Genomic DNA, 14,242 nt, shown 5'->3' on the forward strand with positions numbered 1-14,242 from the left:
TATTGTACATTTTCAGGAATAAAGTAATATTTGACTTTTATGTTTTCTCTCTCCAGGAAACTCAGTGTCACCATTAAATGTTGGAAACAGCTCACGACTCAAAGAAGTAAATAGTGTAAGGTTTTGGTTTTTTTCTATTTTGTGTTTTTGTTTGGATGTAAAAGATTCTAAACATATTTTGTATTGTGTTAATGAAGAATTACTCAATTTTCAGATATTACTGAAGGTCAAGCTTCCTTTTCTTTATCCTAGTATCTTTTAAAAAAAAATCAGTTCTTTTTAGGTGATTGTAGTATGCTATGCCATTGTAAGTGCAGCCCTGCTATTGACATGCAGAAATAATACAGATCCTGTGTAGCTGTTTGTTTCTCCCTGCGTGATGTGCTGCGGAATTTAGTATAAAATGACAACCAGGATGTTGACAGTGATACTGTCAACATACAGAACATTCCCATCTTTCCCTTACATGTTTTTTTTTTTTTTAAATATTTATTTATTTACTTTTATTTGAGAGAGAGAGCGAGTACATGAGAAGGGGGAGGGTCAGAGGGAGAAGCAGACTCCCTGCCGAACAGGGAGCCCGATGCGGGACTCGATCCCGGGACTCCGGGATCATGACCTGAGCCGAAGGCAGTCGCTTAACCAACTGAGCCACCCAGGCGCCCCTCCCTTACATGTTTTTGATGGTCATATCCATTTCCGTCTTGCCCCTATCACCTCCTTAACCCATGGAGGCTACGAATCTAATCCACATCCAAAGTTTTGTCATTTCAAGGATGTTATATAAATGGAATCCTACGGTATGTAACTTTTTGGGATTGGATATATTCACTCATCATAATTCCCTGGAGATTCATCTAGGGTTGTTGTATCAGTAGATTTATTTTTATTGCTGAAAAGTAGTCCGTGGTTTAACATTCACATATTGAAGTGCCCCTGCACGGTTTCCAGTTTGGGGCTATTACAGTTAAAACTCTTATAAACCTTCATGTGCAAGGTTGATGTGAACATAAGTTTTTTGTTTTTGTTTGTTTGTTTTTTTTTTTTTTTAAAGATTTTATTTATTTGACAGAGGCGGTGAGAGAGGGAACACAAGCAGGGGGAGTGGGAGAGGGAGAAGCAGGCTTCCCGCCGAGCAGGGAGCCCGATGCAGGGCTCTATCCAAGAACCCTGGGATCATGACCTGAGCCGAAGGCAGACGCTTAACGACTGAGCCACCCAGGTGCCCCTGTTTTTGTTTGTTTCTGCCCTGGGTTAAATGCCCAGGAGTGCAATTTCTGGGTCATGGAGTATTGCATATTTAGTTTTTTATGAAGCTACTGAAGCGTTTTCCAGCAGAGCTATACCATTGCATGTTCCCACTGAGAATATCTGCAGCATCACACCAGCGTGTGGTGCTGGCGGTGCTTTTATTGTTCCCAATCTCATAGACATGTGATATTTTGTAGTGGTTTTAATTTTTGTTGCCCTAATGGCTAGTGATAAACATCTTCTCATGTGCATATTTGCCATTTCTGTTTCATTTTTGATGAGATGTTTACTCATGTATTTTGTCCATTTTCTAATTTGGGTTTTTTTTTTTTTACTCCGTTTTGAAAGTTCTTTATATGTTCTAAGTTCTAATCTTTTGTCAAATATGTGATTCACAAATGATTTCTCCCAGTCTGTAGCTTGTCTTTTCAATCTCTTACCAGAGTTGTGGTTTAGCAGACCACAAGTTTTTAATTTTAATGATGTCCTGATCACTTTTCCTTTTATGGATTTTGTTTTTTGTGTCAGGTCTAGAAATTCTTTGCTACTTCAGATACAGAAAATTTGGGGCTTTTTTTCCAAAAAGTTTTATAGTTTTATATTTAGATTTGTCCATTTTGAGTTAATTTGAAGTTTGTTTTGTTTTTCTCCAATTTCTCCACCATTTGTTAAAAATGCTGTATTTCCTCCACTGAATTGCTTTGGCACTTTTGTCAAAAATTAGGCATATTTATTCTATTTTCCGTGGACCTGTCTATATATCCCTCTATCTGGGGCGCCTGGGTGGCTCAGTTGGTTAAGCGACTGCCTTCGGCTCAGGTCATGATCGTGGAGTCCCGGGATCGAGTCCCACATCAGGTTCCCTGCTCAGCAAGGAGTCTGCTTCTCCCTCTGACCCTCCTCTCTCTCATGCTGTCTCTCATTCTCTCTCTCTCAAATAAAACCTTAAAAAAAAAAAAAATTTATATATCCCTCCACCATTATCACAGTACTGGTGCTATGTAATAAGTCTTGAAGTTGGGTACAGTGATTTCTCCCACTTCTTTTTTTTTTTCAAAATTGTTTTAGCTAGTATATTTCCTATGCCTTCCAGTATACATCTTAGAATAATCTTGTCCATATCTGCAAAAAGTCTTGCTGAGATTTTGATAGTAATTGATTTTTTTTTTTTTTAAGATTTTGTCGGAGAGAGGGGGAGAGAAAGTGTGCACACACACAAGCAGGGGAAGAGGCAGGCAGAGGGAGAAGCAGGCTCCTTGCCGAACAAGGAGCCTGACGCAGGAATCAATCCCAGGATCATGACCTGAGCTGAGCCAAAGGCAGACACTTAAACGACTGAGCCACGCAGGCGTCCCAATAGTAATTGATTTAAACTTGTATAAAGATTGAGGATTATCAGTATCTTTACTGTGTTGAATCTTCCAGTCCATGAATGTAATCTCTCCGTTTATTTAAATCTTCTTTGATTTCTTTTACTTCGTAGTTTTCAGCTTATATGTTCTATGCACAGTTATATTTACACATGGTTTTTTTGTTTGTTTTTTAGTGATTGTAAATGCTGTTACAGTTTCTATTTCCACATATCCTCAGGTTCTATTTCCACATATCCTCATATATATAAATATGGTTTTGCATGTTTCTCTTGTACCCTGTGACTTTACTGAAGTCACTTATTCTTGAGAATTTTTTTTGTAGATTCCTTGGGATTTTCTACATAGACAATTTTATCTTCTGCAAATAGGAACAGTTTTATTTCTTTTCAGTATATATGCTTTATATTTCCTTTTTTTTTTTTTTTTTTTGCCTATTGCACTGGCTGGAACTTCTAGCTCTGTGTTGAGTAAGAATGGTGACAGTGGATATCTTGCTTTATTTCCAAACTCAGTGGAAAGCATTGAGTCTTTTCACTATTAAGTGTATTGTTAGCTATGGGATTTTTGTAGATGATCCTTATCAACTTGTTGAAATTTTCTGTTCCTACTTTTTTGATAGTTTTGATCATGACTAGGTGTTGAGCTTTTCTAAATGCTTTTCCTTCATCCATTGATACTTGATCTTTTAACCTGTTAATACGGTGGATTACATTGATTTTTTATTTTTTAATTATTTTTTAAAGATTTTATTTATTAGAGCACAAGAGAGAGCACAAGCGGGGGCTGGGGGGAGAGGCAGAGGGAGAAGCAGATTCTCCACTGAGCAGGGAACCTGATGTGGGGGTCGATCCTAGGACCCCAAGATCATGACCTGAGCTGAATAACTGACTGAACCACCCAGGTGCCCTTTGTTGATGTTTTAAAATATTTAACCAGCCTTGCATCCCTGGAATAAACTCCACTTTGTCATGGTGTATAGTTAATTTTGTATATTGCTGAATTATATTTGGTATCATTTTGAGTAGGATTTTTACATCTGTTTTTATAAGCAGTTTATAATTTTCTCTTTCTTACTCTCTTTGTGTGGTTGGGAACCAAGGTAATATTACCTTTCTGAAAGAGAAGTTGTATAGGACTGGTGTTAATTCTTTAGACATTTGGTATTTTCCAGTGAAAACCATGTAAGTGTGAAGATTTATTTTTTTGGTGTTTTAAGATTATTCAATTTCTTTAATATTTATAGGACTATTCATATTATCTTTTTCATATTGTGATAATTTGTGGTGTTTGAGGAATTGGTCCATTTTGGCTACGTCATGAAATCTGAATGTGTAGAGTTGTTCTAAGTATTCCATTATTTTTATGTCTTCAGGGTCTATAGTAAGGTATACATTGTTTCATTCCTGATATTGGTAATTTCTGTCTTGTTTATTTTTCAAACAGTCTTGCTAGATCGATTTTATTGATCTTTTTTTTTAATATTTATTTGAGAGAGAGAGCGTGTGTAGGAGCTGGGGGCGGGGGGAGGCGGGTGGGGGGAGGTAGAAGGAGAAGCTGTCTCCCTGCTGAGTGGGGAGCCTGACCTGGGGCTTGATCTCAGGACCCTGAAATCATGATTCATTGATTTTTTTATTTTCTCCAAGTTTTTATTTTTAATTTCATTGATTTCTCCTTTTATCTTTGTTTCCTTCTGTTTGCTTTGGGCATGTTTTTTCTTATTTTTTAGGTTCTTAAGATGGGAATTTAGATTATTGATTTGAGACTTTCCCTCTTTTCTAATGTGTGAACTTAGTGCTATAAATTTACCTCTTGGCAGTCCTTTGTGTCTTACAAATTTTGATTTGTTACGTTTTCATTTTCTATGAGTTCAACATTTTTTTTAAATTTCCTTTGAGACCTCCTCTTTGACTCATGAGTTGTTTAGAAGTACATCGTTTTCAAATGTTTGAAGATTATTTGTTAATTACGGTTACTTATTTCTAGTTTGAGACCACTGTGGTTGAAAAACACCCTCTGTGTGATTTAAATTTGTTGAGCTTTGCTTTATGGCCCAGTGTGTGGTCTTAGTATATGTTCTGTTAGCACTTGAAAAGAATGTCCATTTTGTGGTGGGTAGAATGATCTATAAATGTCTAACAGATCCATTAGTTGATGGTGATCTCGAGTTCTTCTGTATTCTTGCTGATTTTCTATGTAGTTCTATTAATTGTTGAGACAGGGATATTAAGGTCTCTAACTATAATTATGTATTGTCTATTTCTCTTTTCAGTTTCATTTTACTTCAGTTTTTTTCTGTTCTATTAAGTCTATAATGCTTATTGTATTTTTGCTTAATATGTTCTTCCTTCCCTTTTGTTCCAACATTCCTTTATTTCCTTTATATTTAGAGAACGTTCTTTAGCCATTCTTTTTGGATAGGTCTGCTGGTGACAAATTCTTAGTTTTCTTTCATTCGGGAATGTCTTGATTTCTTCTTTATTCCTGCAGGATACTTTTCCTGGATAAGTTTCTCAGCTAACAGTTCTCTTCTTTCAGCACTTGAAAAATGTATTACTTCCTTCTGCTCTCTGTGGTATCTGTTGAGAAATCTATTCTCTTCTGAATTACTTTTTCCCCTGTAAGTAAGATGTCCTTTCCCTTTCTCTACTTTTAATCTTTTTTGTCTTTAGCTTGAAGAAGTTTGACTACATGCATCTTGGTATGGATTTCTTTAATTTGGTCTGGGACTTGCTCAGCTTGAATTTGTAGATTTATATCTTTTGCCAAATTTTATAAGTATGGGGCATTTTTTTTGAGAACTACTTCACCCTGCCTTTTTCCTATCCTGGGACTCCAAAGACATGAATGTTAAATATTTTGTTATAGTCCCATAGGTCTCTGAGGCTCTGTTAATTTAGTCTTTTCTCCACGTTGTTTTTTCTCTCTTGTTAGACTTGGCAGTTTCTATTGTTCAGTCTTCAAGTTTACTGATCCTTACCTCTATTCTCTCCCTCGTTGTGTGTTTTTTGTTGTTGTTGTTGTTTTACTTTGCAGTTGTAAAACTTCCATTTGGTTCTTCTTTATATCTTCTATTTATTTGCTGAGACTCTTTTCATTTGTTTCAAGTGTGCTTATAATTGCTTATTGAAGTATTGATGGCTGCTTTAAAACGTTTGTCAAACTTTTCTGTTGTCTTGATGTTGGTATTTTTTTTTTCATTCAATTGTGATTTTCCTTTTTCTTAGTAAGACAAGTTATTTTCTATTGAAACTGGCACATTTGGGGTATTATGTTAATGAAATTCTGTATCTTATTTAAACTTTGTTTTAGCTAGCTTCCTCTGACCCTATACCAGAGGAAGGTGGGTGCTGCCAGGTGGGAGTAGATGTCCAGGTGCCCCACTCAGCCTCAGTTGGCACTCAAGATGGTGCTCTCCCTTGCTTTGGGGTGAGGGTGGGAGTTCCAGCTTCCAGGTAGGCCTCATGTGATACCTCCTCCCTGGCTGGGAGTTATGAGTGCCTCTTTACTGTTACGGGAGTGGGATGGAGTGGGAAGAGAGTGGGTGGGCCAGGGAGGAGAATTAGAGGGGGAGAGTTGAGAGACACTCATTACTTTTGAATGGTGGTGAAAAGTTCTGATTGTCCACTGGGTCTCCTCTTCCACCACCCCAATGATGGTGGTTGGGGTAGGGGGAACACTCGTACCTGCTGGGTGGAAGTCCAGGTTCCCCACATGGTCTTTATGGGGAGACTCCCAGGGATAAAGTGCCAGCTCCCTGCTCTAGAACAGGGCCACAGTGTTTTCTGTGGTGTTTGTCTAGGGTAGAACAGGTACTGGTTTTCTGTATTGCTGGGCTGCCCGTTTCCTGGTCTTTGGCTAAAGAGAGTAGACTTTCTATTGGGGACTTTATTATCTGTACTGTTTGGCATTTTGGGTTGCTGGCTTCTCCAGCACCGTGTCTGGGATATGTGAAGCAAAAAGAAAAATCAAGAAACTCATTGTCTTGTTCTTCTCTGGGTCCCAAGTTTCCTAGCCTGTCTGCTGCTGCCTTGTCAAAATCAGCTTATGTTTGTTTATATATAAGTCCAGGGTTTTTTAGTAGCATGTAATGGGAGGAATAGGGAAAGATACATCTCTTTTATCTGTCCAGAAGAGGAAATTCCAAATACAGTATTTCAAAAAAATTACTACCAAGTTTTAATATTGCTATTCTCTTTTCTTAATAGAAGCCTAGCAATAACGTGCCTCCTGCAAAGTCAAAAAAAATACACAAGTTGGTTGAGAATTCCTTGTCCATAAATAATTCAGCACTCTTCAACTCCTTAGGACCTCCTTTTCGGTCAACAACTTGCCATCGCTGTGGCCTGTTTGGTAAGCATATTTCCCTAACATGTCTCTTTCACACATTTGAAAATATTTTTATTATGGAAAGTTCAAAAATATTAAGTATGAACAGAATAGTGTATCTGTATACCCATCTCTCTGCTTCAGCAGCTACCAGCATCCTACAGTTCTTGTTCATCCATCCATACCTTTCCACTCTTGCTGCTTCCTTACTCGATTATTATTTCCTGTAGTTTTGTTTGTGATAAAATTTACATGCATTGGCATGCACAAACTCACACGCCTATCAAGATACAGAATATTTCCATCTTCTTAGAAAATTCCCTCCTAGCCCCTTCTAGTCTCTCTGGATGCTGGAGGCAACCACAGTGGGGTTTTTTTAACCATAAATTAATTTTGCCACTTTTAAAACTTCATATAAATGGTATTTTATTGATTCTTATGTGTAAAGCTTTTTTTTTTTTAGAATAGTATTTTTGATATTAGTACATGTTCTGTGTACACTGTTTTTTGTTGCTGAGTAGTATTTGTATGATTATATCACAGTGTATCTGTTTTTTTATTGAACATTTTTGCTTCCTTTAAGTTTGTGTTTAGCTTTTGGTTATTATGAATAGAGCTCTCTCCACATTTTTGTATAAGTCCTTGTGTGGATATAGGTTTTCATTTCTCTTGGGAACATACCTACGAGTATAATTGCTGAGTCAAAGAGTAGGTAACAGCCAAGCCATTTTCTTAAGTAGTTGTCCCATTTTACATTCCCAATGATAATGAGTTTTGCGTGCTCCACATCTCTGTCATTTGGTGCTGTTGGTCTTTTCAACTTTAGCCCTTCTCATGGGTGTGTACTGGTATCTCATTGTGGTTTTAACTTGCATTTCCCTCATGATCAGTGAATGATCTTGAGCAGTATTTCATGTGCTTACTGGCTATTTGGATATTTAGTTGGTTTTTTTTTCTTCTTTTGAGTAGAAGCATTCAAGGCCAGCCTGGTTTTTTGTTGTTGTTGTTGTTTTATGTGTTTTTTTTTCCTGCCTGTATATTCATAGGATTTTTTAATACTTTATTTAAAAAAACCTCCCGGGTTTTTCGGGGTGTGATTCTCTTCATTGGTTTTTTGTTTTGTATTTTTTTTAATGGCACGAGGTAATAAGCCATGTCAGAGTCTGCTTGCACAAGTCTGTTTTCACTACCACACATTTTCTATTTCCTTTGATTGTTCCTTTTATAATGTTCTGGGCTCTACTTTAAGGTAGTTAGGTTTTCAGTCTGTCCTTTTCATTTTCACCTTTGCATTCGTATTTGCAATTTGAGAGAGCTTTAAGAATTTAATCTTAACTCCTAATCATAAACAGCATAATCCTCTTCAAGTAGTCTTCTTGATGTGATTAATAGAATGGTGATTGATATGTCTGGTCTTTGAAAATGTCTTGCTCTCAGCAACAAATACTTGGAGTAAAACACTGGTGATGTTACGGGCTGTGTTCTGTAGGATCGCTGAGGTGTTCACAGTGCAAGCAGACATACTATTGCTCCATAGCATGCCAGAGAAGGGACTGGTCAGCACACAGCATCGTGTGCAAACCTGTTCAACAAAAGTAAGTATAATTTTTATTCATTAGAGAATATTTAAAAGGATTTTTTTTTTTTTGACGTGGTAAGGATCAAATGAGGTAAGCAGGCCATAACTATGTAGAAGTTGTTATTTACTGAGGTGTAACATAAAGGATGCAAATCTGAAATGAAGAGCTTACAAATTTAGGACTGAGTTTTCATGAATATAATTTTATTAGTACATATTCAGAGTTAGAACTCTTAAGTTTGTGTTTGTAATAATTAGAGCTTTAGAATGCCTTTTAATCATGTGTTCTTTCCTGAATTTTGATAAGGTAGAACCCTCACAGTGCCTCATGAATTGTGATTTTAAAATATGAAAATCTTGCATGGCATATACCAGTTTACAAAGCAGTTTCACATCTATAAGTTCATTCGATCCTCAAAACTGTTGAGGTCATATAGGGATTATCTCCATTTTGTAGATAAGAAAGCTGGGGCTTGGAGATCGTGGCTGTGTATGTCCCTTTAATTAGGTGGCTTTGGAAGAGGCAAGCCCGCACACAGGGGTAGACTGTTGCATAGCCAGCCTTGGACTATTTTGCTTTGTTACTACTGTGATACTCTCTGAAGGAAGCTGTTTTTCTCCTGGATTTTGATGATTGAGACTCAATCATTGTGGCCCCTACTCTTAATTGGCTCTGTACTATAAGTATTATAATTAGCTGCTTTATTTCAGTTTCCACAAATGTGAAGATAGTAAATCACCTTTTGAAACAAAGAACATGCAAGTGAAAAATGAGGTATGATGTACTTTTTGCCTTTAGAATTTTGAATGATTTCCTTTTATTGAATTAAGAGGACTTAAGCTAAATAAAATACTTATGACTTCTCCATTTCACCAGTGATTATTCAAGTGATCTCCAACCCCCAACATGGGGCTCAAACTCACGAGATCCCAGATCAAGTCGCAGGCTCCTCTGACTGAGCCAGCCAGGCGCCCCTGCACCAGTGTTTATTTAAAAACAAAAGTTTCCTATTGAATAAATCTGTACACCTTAATGATTGATTGGGTGACTCTTGAGGATTTTTGAGCATTGTGTGTGCCCAGCACTTCCCAGAAGGACTTGCGATGAGATGCCTGTGTCTCAGTGTAAAATCACTGGATTCCTGAGAGAGAGCTCTTCTCTGTGGTCCCCGCATGCACACGTTCTCTGGCTTTGTGTACTGCATTCTTTGTATACTGCCCTCGTATCGAAGCAGCATTTTTTCTGTAATACCCCCCTTCCATTTAGATAACTATGTGGGCTAAATCATTCATAATCTGAAAAATATCAGTAGTACTCAGCTCATCTATAATTTTTAGGCTTCTCTAGCTGGTCCTAGCTTCTACTTAAAAAAATCTGACTTCCTCAAATATTCATTCTTTTAAAATGTTAGCAAGTGCAAACTTAAAACAGTAAACCCCCCTTTTTATTTTATAAACTCAACATTATCATCACCATTATGGCCTGATTCTTGAGTGATCCCATTGCTGTGTACACTGCCTTTGGACAGTGGGTTTCACTGGCTCTTGAAGGTATACACTATTTCTCTGCTCTCTTATTCAAGCCTCAGGGGCTATTTTGGCCTTAATTCCAGCAAATGGTGGCCACAGTACCCCTGAAACACGTGCTTGTGTAAGTAACTCACTCATGCGTTTTGTTTTTTTTAAACCCAGGGTGACTATCCTCTTGAAGTTACTAAAGAAATAGCCATTTGTGCTGATAAAATAATGTTTTCCGATTTGAGAAGTCTACAACTCAGGAAAACCATGGAAATAAAGGTATTTGTTGTTTAATTTCTATAGACAGAGATCCAAAGAACTATAGATTTTTATTCCCTTGTTTACTGTTTTTACTTTGAGCTTATAAGATAACTTCAAAATGTAACTGATGAAATTGATTGCAAAAACTGTCTTATAACTTTTTTTTCAATCTTGTTAGAAAGCTTTAAGAAATTCACATTTGCTTGTGTTCTCAGTGAATTATTGCACTTTTTTTGTCTCTTGAAAGGGTACAGTTACTGAATTCAAACACCCAAATGACTTTTACGTGCAGTTATATTCTTCAGAAGTTTTAGAATACATGAACCAACTCTCTGCGACTTTAAAGGAAACCTATGCAAATACAGCTCAGGAGGAGGATTACATTCCTGTTAAGGGGGAAGTTTGTGTTGCCAAGTACACTGTTGATCAGGTAACTGCTGATGAAATGAATTATTTACTATGATGTTTTAATTTACTTTGGTCCTATAACTCGACACCAGAGCTTTTAATAATGCATTTGCTGGCTTAACCAGAGGCTGTTGTCACATTCCCATTTCTTGTCCTGTTGGTATTGTAAGTCTGTTGGGTGACCCCCTCCAGCTCTGTTTATGGGCTCCTCTTCTGCTAAGTTACAGACTGATGGCGAGTCCTGCAGCCTGTGTTTATTTCTGTAGCTGAGGCATTAGTGTGTCGTAGTGTCTCCTGGGCTAGGCTAACCCGGGAATAATTGTGCACATTAAAGTCTCCTAAATAGACAAATTTAGGGATTTCTTAGCCAGATTCTTAGAAGATTAACTTGTTAATTGAGTGCCTCAGAACAGAACTGTAGCCTTTCCTTTGCATGTCCTGTAGATTGGCTGAGAGTTTTTAAGCCTAAAATTGTGAAATATGGTTTTGAAGCAGAGCACCATTATATTCCACTTTCAGACCTGGAACAGAGTAATAATACAAGATATTGATATGCTGCAGAAGAAGGCACAAGTCTTATATATTGATTATGGAAATGAAGAAATAATTCCAGTAAACAGAATTCACCAACTAAATAGAAACATTGACTTATTTCCTCCATGTGTGAGTCTTTTTTACTTTCTAAATTCCTAATAGTGTCCCCAGAGAGCTGTTTTTAATATTTTGATGGTCACAATATTTGCTCTATTCTGTGATGTATTATAAAAAAGTACCTATTGGTATATTTTTCATCTTTTACTAAACGTAGATAAATACTCATTGGCTTTCTTGGATCCATTTAAGAAGCCTTATTTAGTTAATACTTCCTTAGATGAGAAACTTAGCATTTTTTAGGGACATCTTATCCATCTCTTCTTTTAAAACAATCATTTCTATGTCTGTTACGTTGTCTGGAAGCAACCTGAATTTATATGTATTTGAGGGATAAGAATTCTTTCATGAATTTCTTAAGCTTCAAGTCCCAAAAGGAAAAGCACTGTGGATAGAGTAGCACAAGAGACAAATAATTACACATAAAATTGTTTATTTGCTTAATTCTTGAAGATTTCTGATAAATTTTCAGTGTCAGATACATTATCTTTAAAAAATCTTCATGTTATTAGAAAAAATCATTTTCAAATACTAATTTTTTAGTAACTCACGTAAAATCTTTCAGGCCATAAAGTGCTTTGTGGCCAATGTTATCCCAGCAGAGGGGAATTGGAGCAATGAATGTGTCAAAACTATTAAATCACTGTTAATGGAGCAGTACTGCTCTATAAAGATTGTCAACATCTTAGAAGAAGAAGTGGTTACCTTTGCTGTGGATGTTATGCTGCCAGGTTCAGGTAAGGTCTAAATCTTTCTTAGATGGAGCACTTAATGTGTTGTTTAGTCTTCACCTGTTAGGCAGAGAAGAAATAGAAATGTGAAATGAGGCCAAGTAAGCTCCGCGCGAAGTCCTTCAGGGTGTGACGAAAGTATGGCTTTAGCCCTGCGCTTGTAGTTGGCAGTCTTTCAGGGACCCGGCATGGGGTCATGGAGCCGGGGCTTCAAGGCCAGATGCAGACTTACTCTGGGGATGCCCGTGTTAGCCCTTTGATATGGCCGTTAGGATCACCATTCCTGATTTCTGCTCATTGTGGAGAAAAATTCAGGAATTTCCTTACGAAATTGTCCATGCTTTCACCACGAGTGCTTTTTCCTTGAAGAACCTTCACAGAACTGCGTTTGGTTAGTATTGAGACTGTGACTAGTATTTAAGTGTGGAGATGGAAACCTTTCTTTGTGTTTGAAAAGTGACTTCTGACCGTGTGCTAATAATTGCATCTCGGTTTCCAAGGTATCACTCTTCTACTTTTAGAGACCCGGTATCTGTTGGTGACTTGGTAGAAAATTCAGTTAAATCTTTTGTGAAATTAAATATAAAATCTATCTTCTTTCTTTGCTGTGTATGTTTCGTATTATGACTCAGGCTTCTGGATGGTATTTCAAGGAATTTGAAGTTTATGTCATGCTGGCTACCCCTTGTTTCAGCCATACTTTATGTCTGAGAAAAAGTAGTCTTAGCTTAACACTAAATTTTTTTTTCTCATAAATGGTGGCCATACTAAGCATGCAAGTGAGGTGGCAACTAAACCTTTAATGTTATCCAGAATTTTGAGGTAAAATATTTTTATAAAATTTTCTGCCACATGACAATGGGAATTTTGTCTCTATTTTTAAGGCTGGGCATTAGTAAACTGTATTTTGCACACAAACTGAGCTGGTAAGAAATAGGCCAGTGTATTAATAACTATAATCTCTAGAACACATGGTTGTGATTCATTTGTTTCATGTTTATACCTTTCTTCTAATACTTGGTATAGTATCTCAATGGGGATACATTTTCTTAATCATTTTTAGGAAAACTCTTAGATGATGTGCTCATAGAAATGGGATATGGCTTGAAACCCAAGGGACAAAATTCTAAGAAGCAAAGTGCAGATCCAAGTGAGTATACAGATTAATACTGAACAGTATAGTGACTCTAGGTATTGAAGAATATCTTCTCTACTAAATACACAAAGGCAGACCTGTCACACTGTTACATTTAATGGAAATGATAGCCATTCTTTAACCTTTATGCAAGAAAGATACTTTTTTTTCATGTAGTAGTACATTGTCTAATCTTAGTCTTCCCTGCCTGTCTTCCGTATTAACCCCTGACATGATGATCATCAGAAATCTATAAAGTACTTAATATCATGACACTTTGAGTTGAAGGGTTGTTTTTTTTTTTTTTTTAAAAGATCATTTATTTATTTATTTGACAGAGAGAGACACAGCGAGAAAGGGAACACAAGCAGGGGGAGAGGGAGAAGCAGGCCTCCTGCCAAGCAGGGAGCCCAATGCGGGGCTCGATCCCAGGACCCTGGGATCATGACCTGAGTCGAAGGCAGACGCTTAACGACTGAGCCACCCAGGCGCCCCAAGTTGAAGGGTTTTTAGTTAACATTTCCTTAGTTTAATTTTCCCTCTATGTGGTTTTTCCATGTAGTATAACAAGAGAAGCAAGAAGTTTTGCTACCAGCATTTGTCTCATTGCCTAGTTTTATGTGTTTGTTGCCATGTTTTCTTCTTTCCTTTGTTCCTTTATCGGTTACTTTGGATGCAGACATACTTCATTGTTTCTTGCTCATTCATCCAGAGGTGATTGCCAGGCTAATGGTGCTGTGATTAGGTACATCCTTCCATATAAACAAGGTTGACTTATCTTTAAATCTACCTTATCCTTACCTCCTGTCCTTTGCCTTGTCTGATTGGTTGCCAAGTCTTCATTGGTTCTTCTTCCTGAATATCCTTTGTATGACTTTTTTATTTTTTAAAATCCTTTTTTTCCTTACTATTTTTCTAGTTCAGGAATCCTTACCAGTTGTGGATTATCGCAACAACTTTCTCTGACTTTACCTTTTGTCTGCTGTCTGTATTCTTACAGTACTGCATA

The 14,242-nt window shown here is 37.1% G+C and overlaps 1 protein-coding gene across 1 annotated transcript in view; it reads left to right on the forward strand.

The window, feature by feature from the left end:
• The window catches only part of TDRD1 (tudor domain containing 1), a 40,984-nt gene that overhangs the window by 8,767 nt on the left and 17,975 nt on the right, over window positions 1-14,242 (forward strand). Inside the window, exons 3-11 of the mRNA XM_034987262.1 lie at window positions 57-115; window positions 6,830-6,974; window positions 8,440-8,545; window positions 9,241-9,304; window positions 10,222-10,326; window positions 10,556-10,738; window positions 11,236-11,379; window positions 11,933-12,104; window positions 13,162-13,248. Coding sequence (XP_034843153.1) covers window positions 57-115; window positions 6,830-6,974; window positions 8,440-8,545; window positions 9,241-9,304; window positions 10,222-10,326; window positions 10,556-10,738; window positions 11,236-11,379; window positions 11,933-12,104; window positions 13,162-13,248 — 1,065 coding nt within the window. The remainder of the gene's footprint in view (window positions 1-56; window positions 116-6,829; window positions 6,975-8,439; window positions 8,546-9,240; window positions 9,305-10,221; window positions 10,327-10,555; window positions 10,739-11,235; window positions 11,380-11,932; window positions 12,105-13,161; window positions 13,249-14,242) is intronic.

This window comes from Mirounga leonina, unplaced genomic scaffold, assembly GCF_011800145.1.
Source record: "Mirounga leonina isolate KUSES-001 unplaced genomic scaffold, KU_Mleo_1.0 Mir_114, whole genome shotgun sequence".
In the NCBI taxonomy this organism is placed as follows: domain Eukaryota; kingdom Metazoa; phylum Chordata; class Mammalia; order Carnivora; family Phocidae; genus Mirounga; species Mirounga leonina.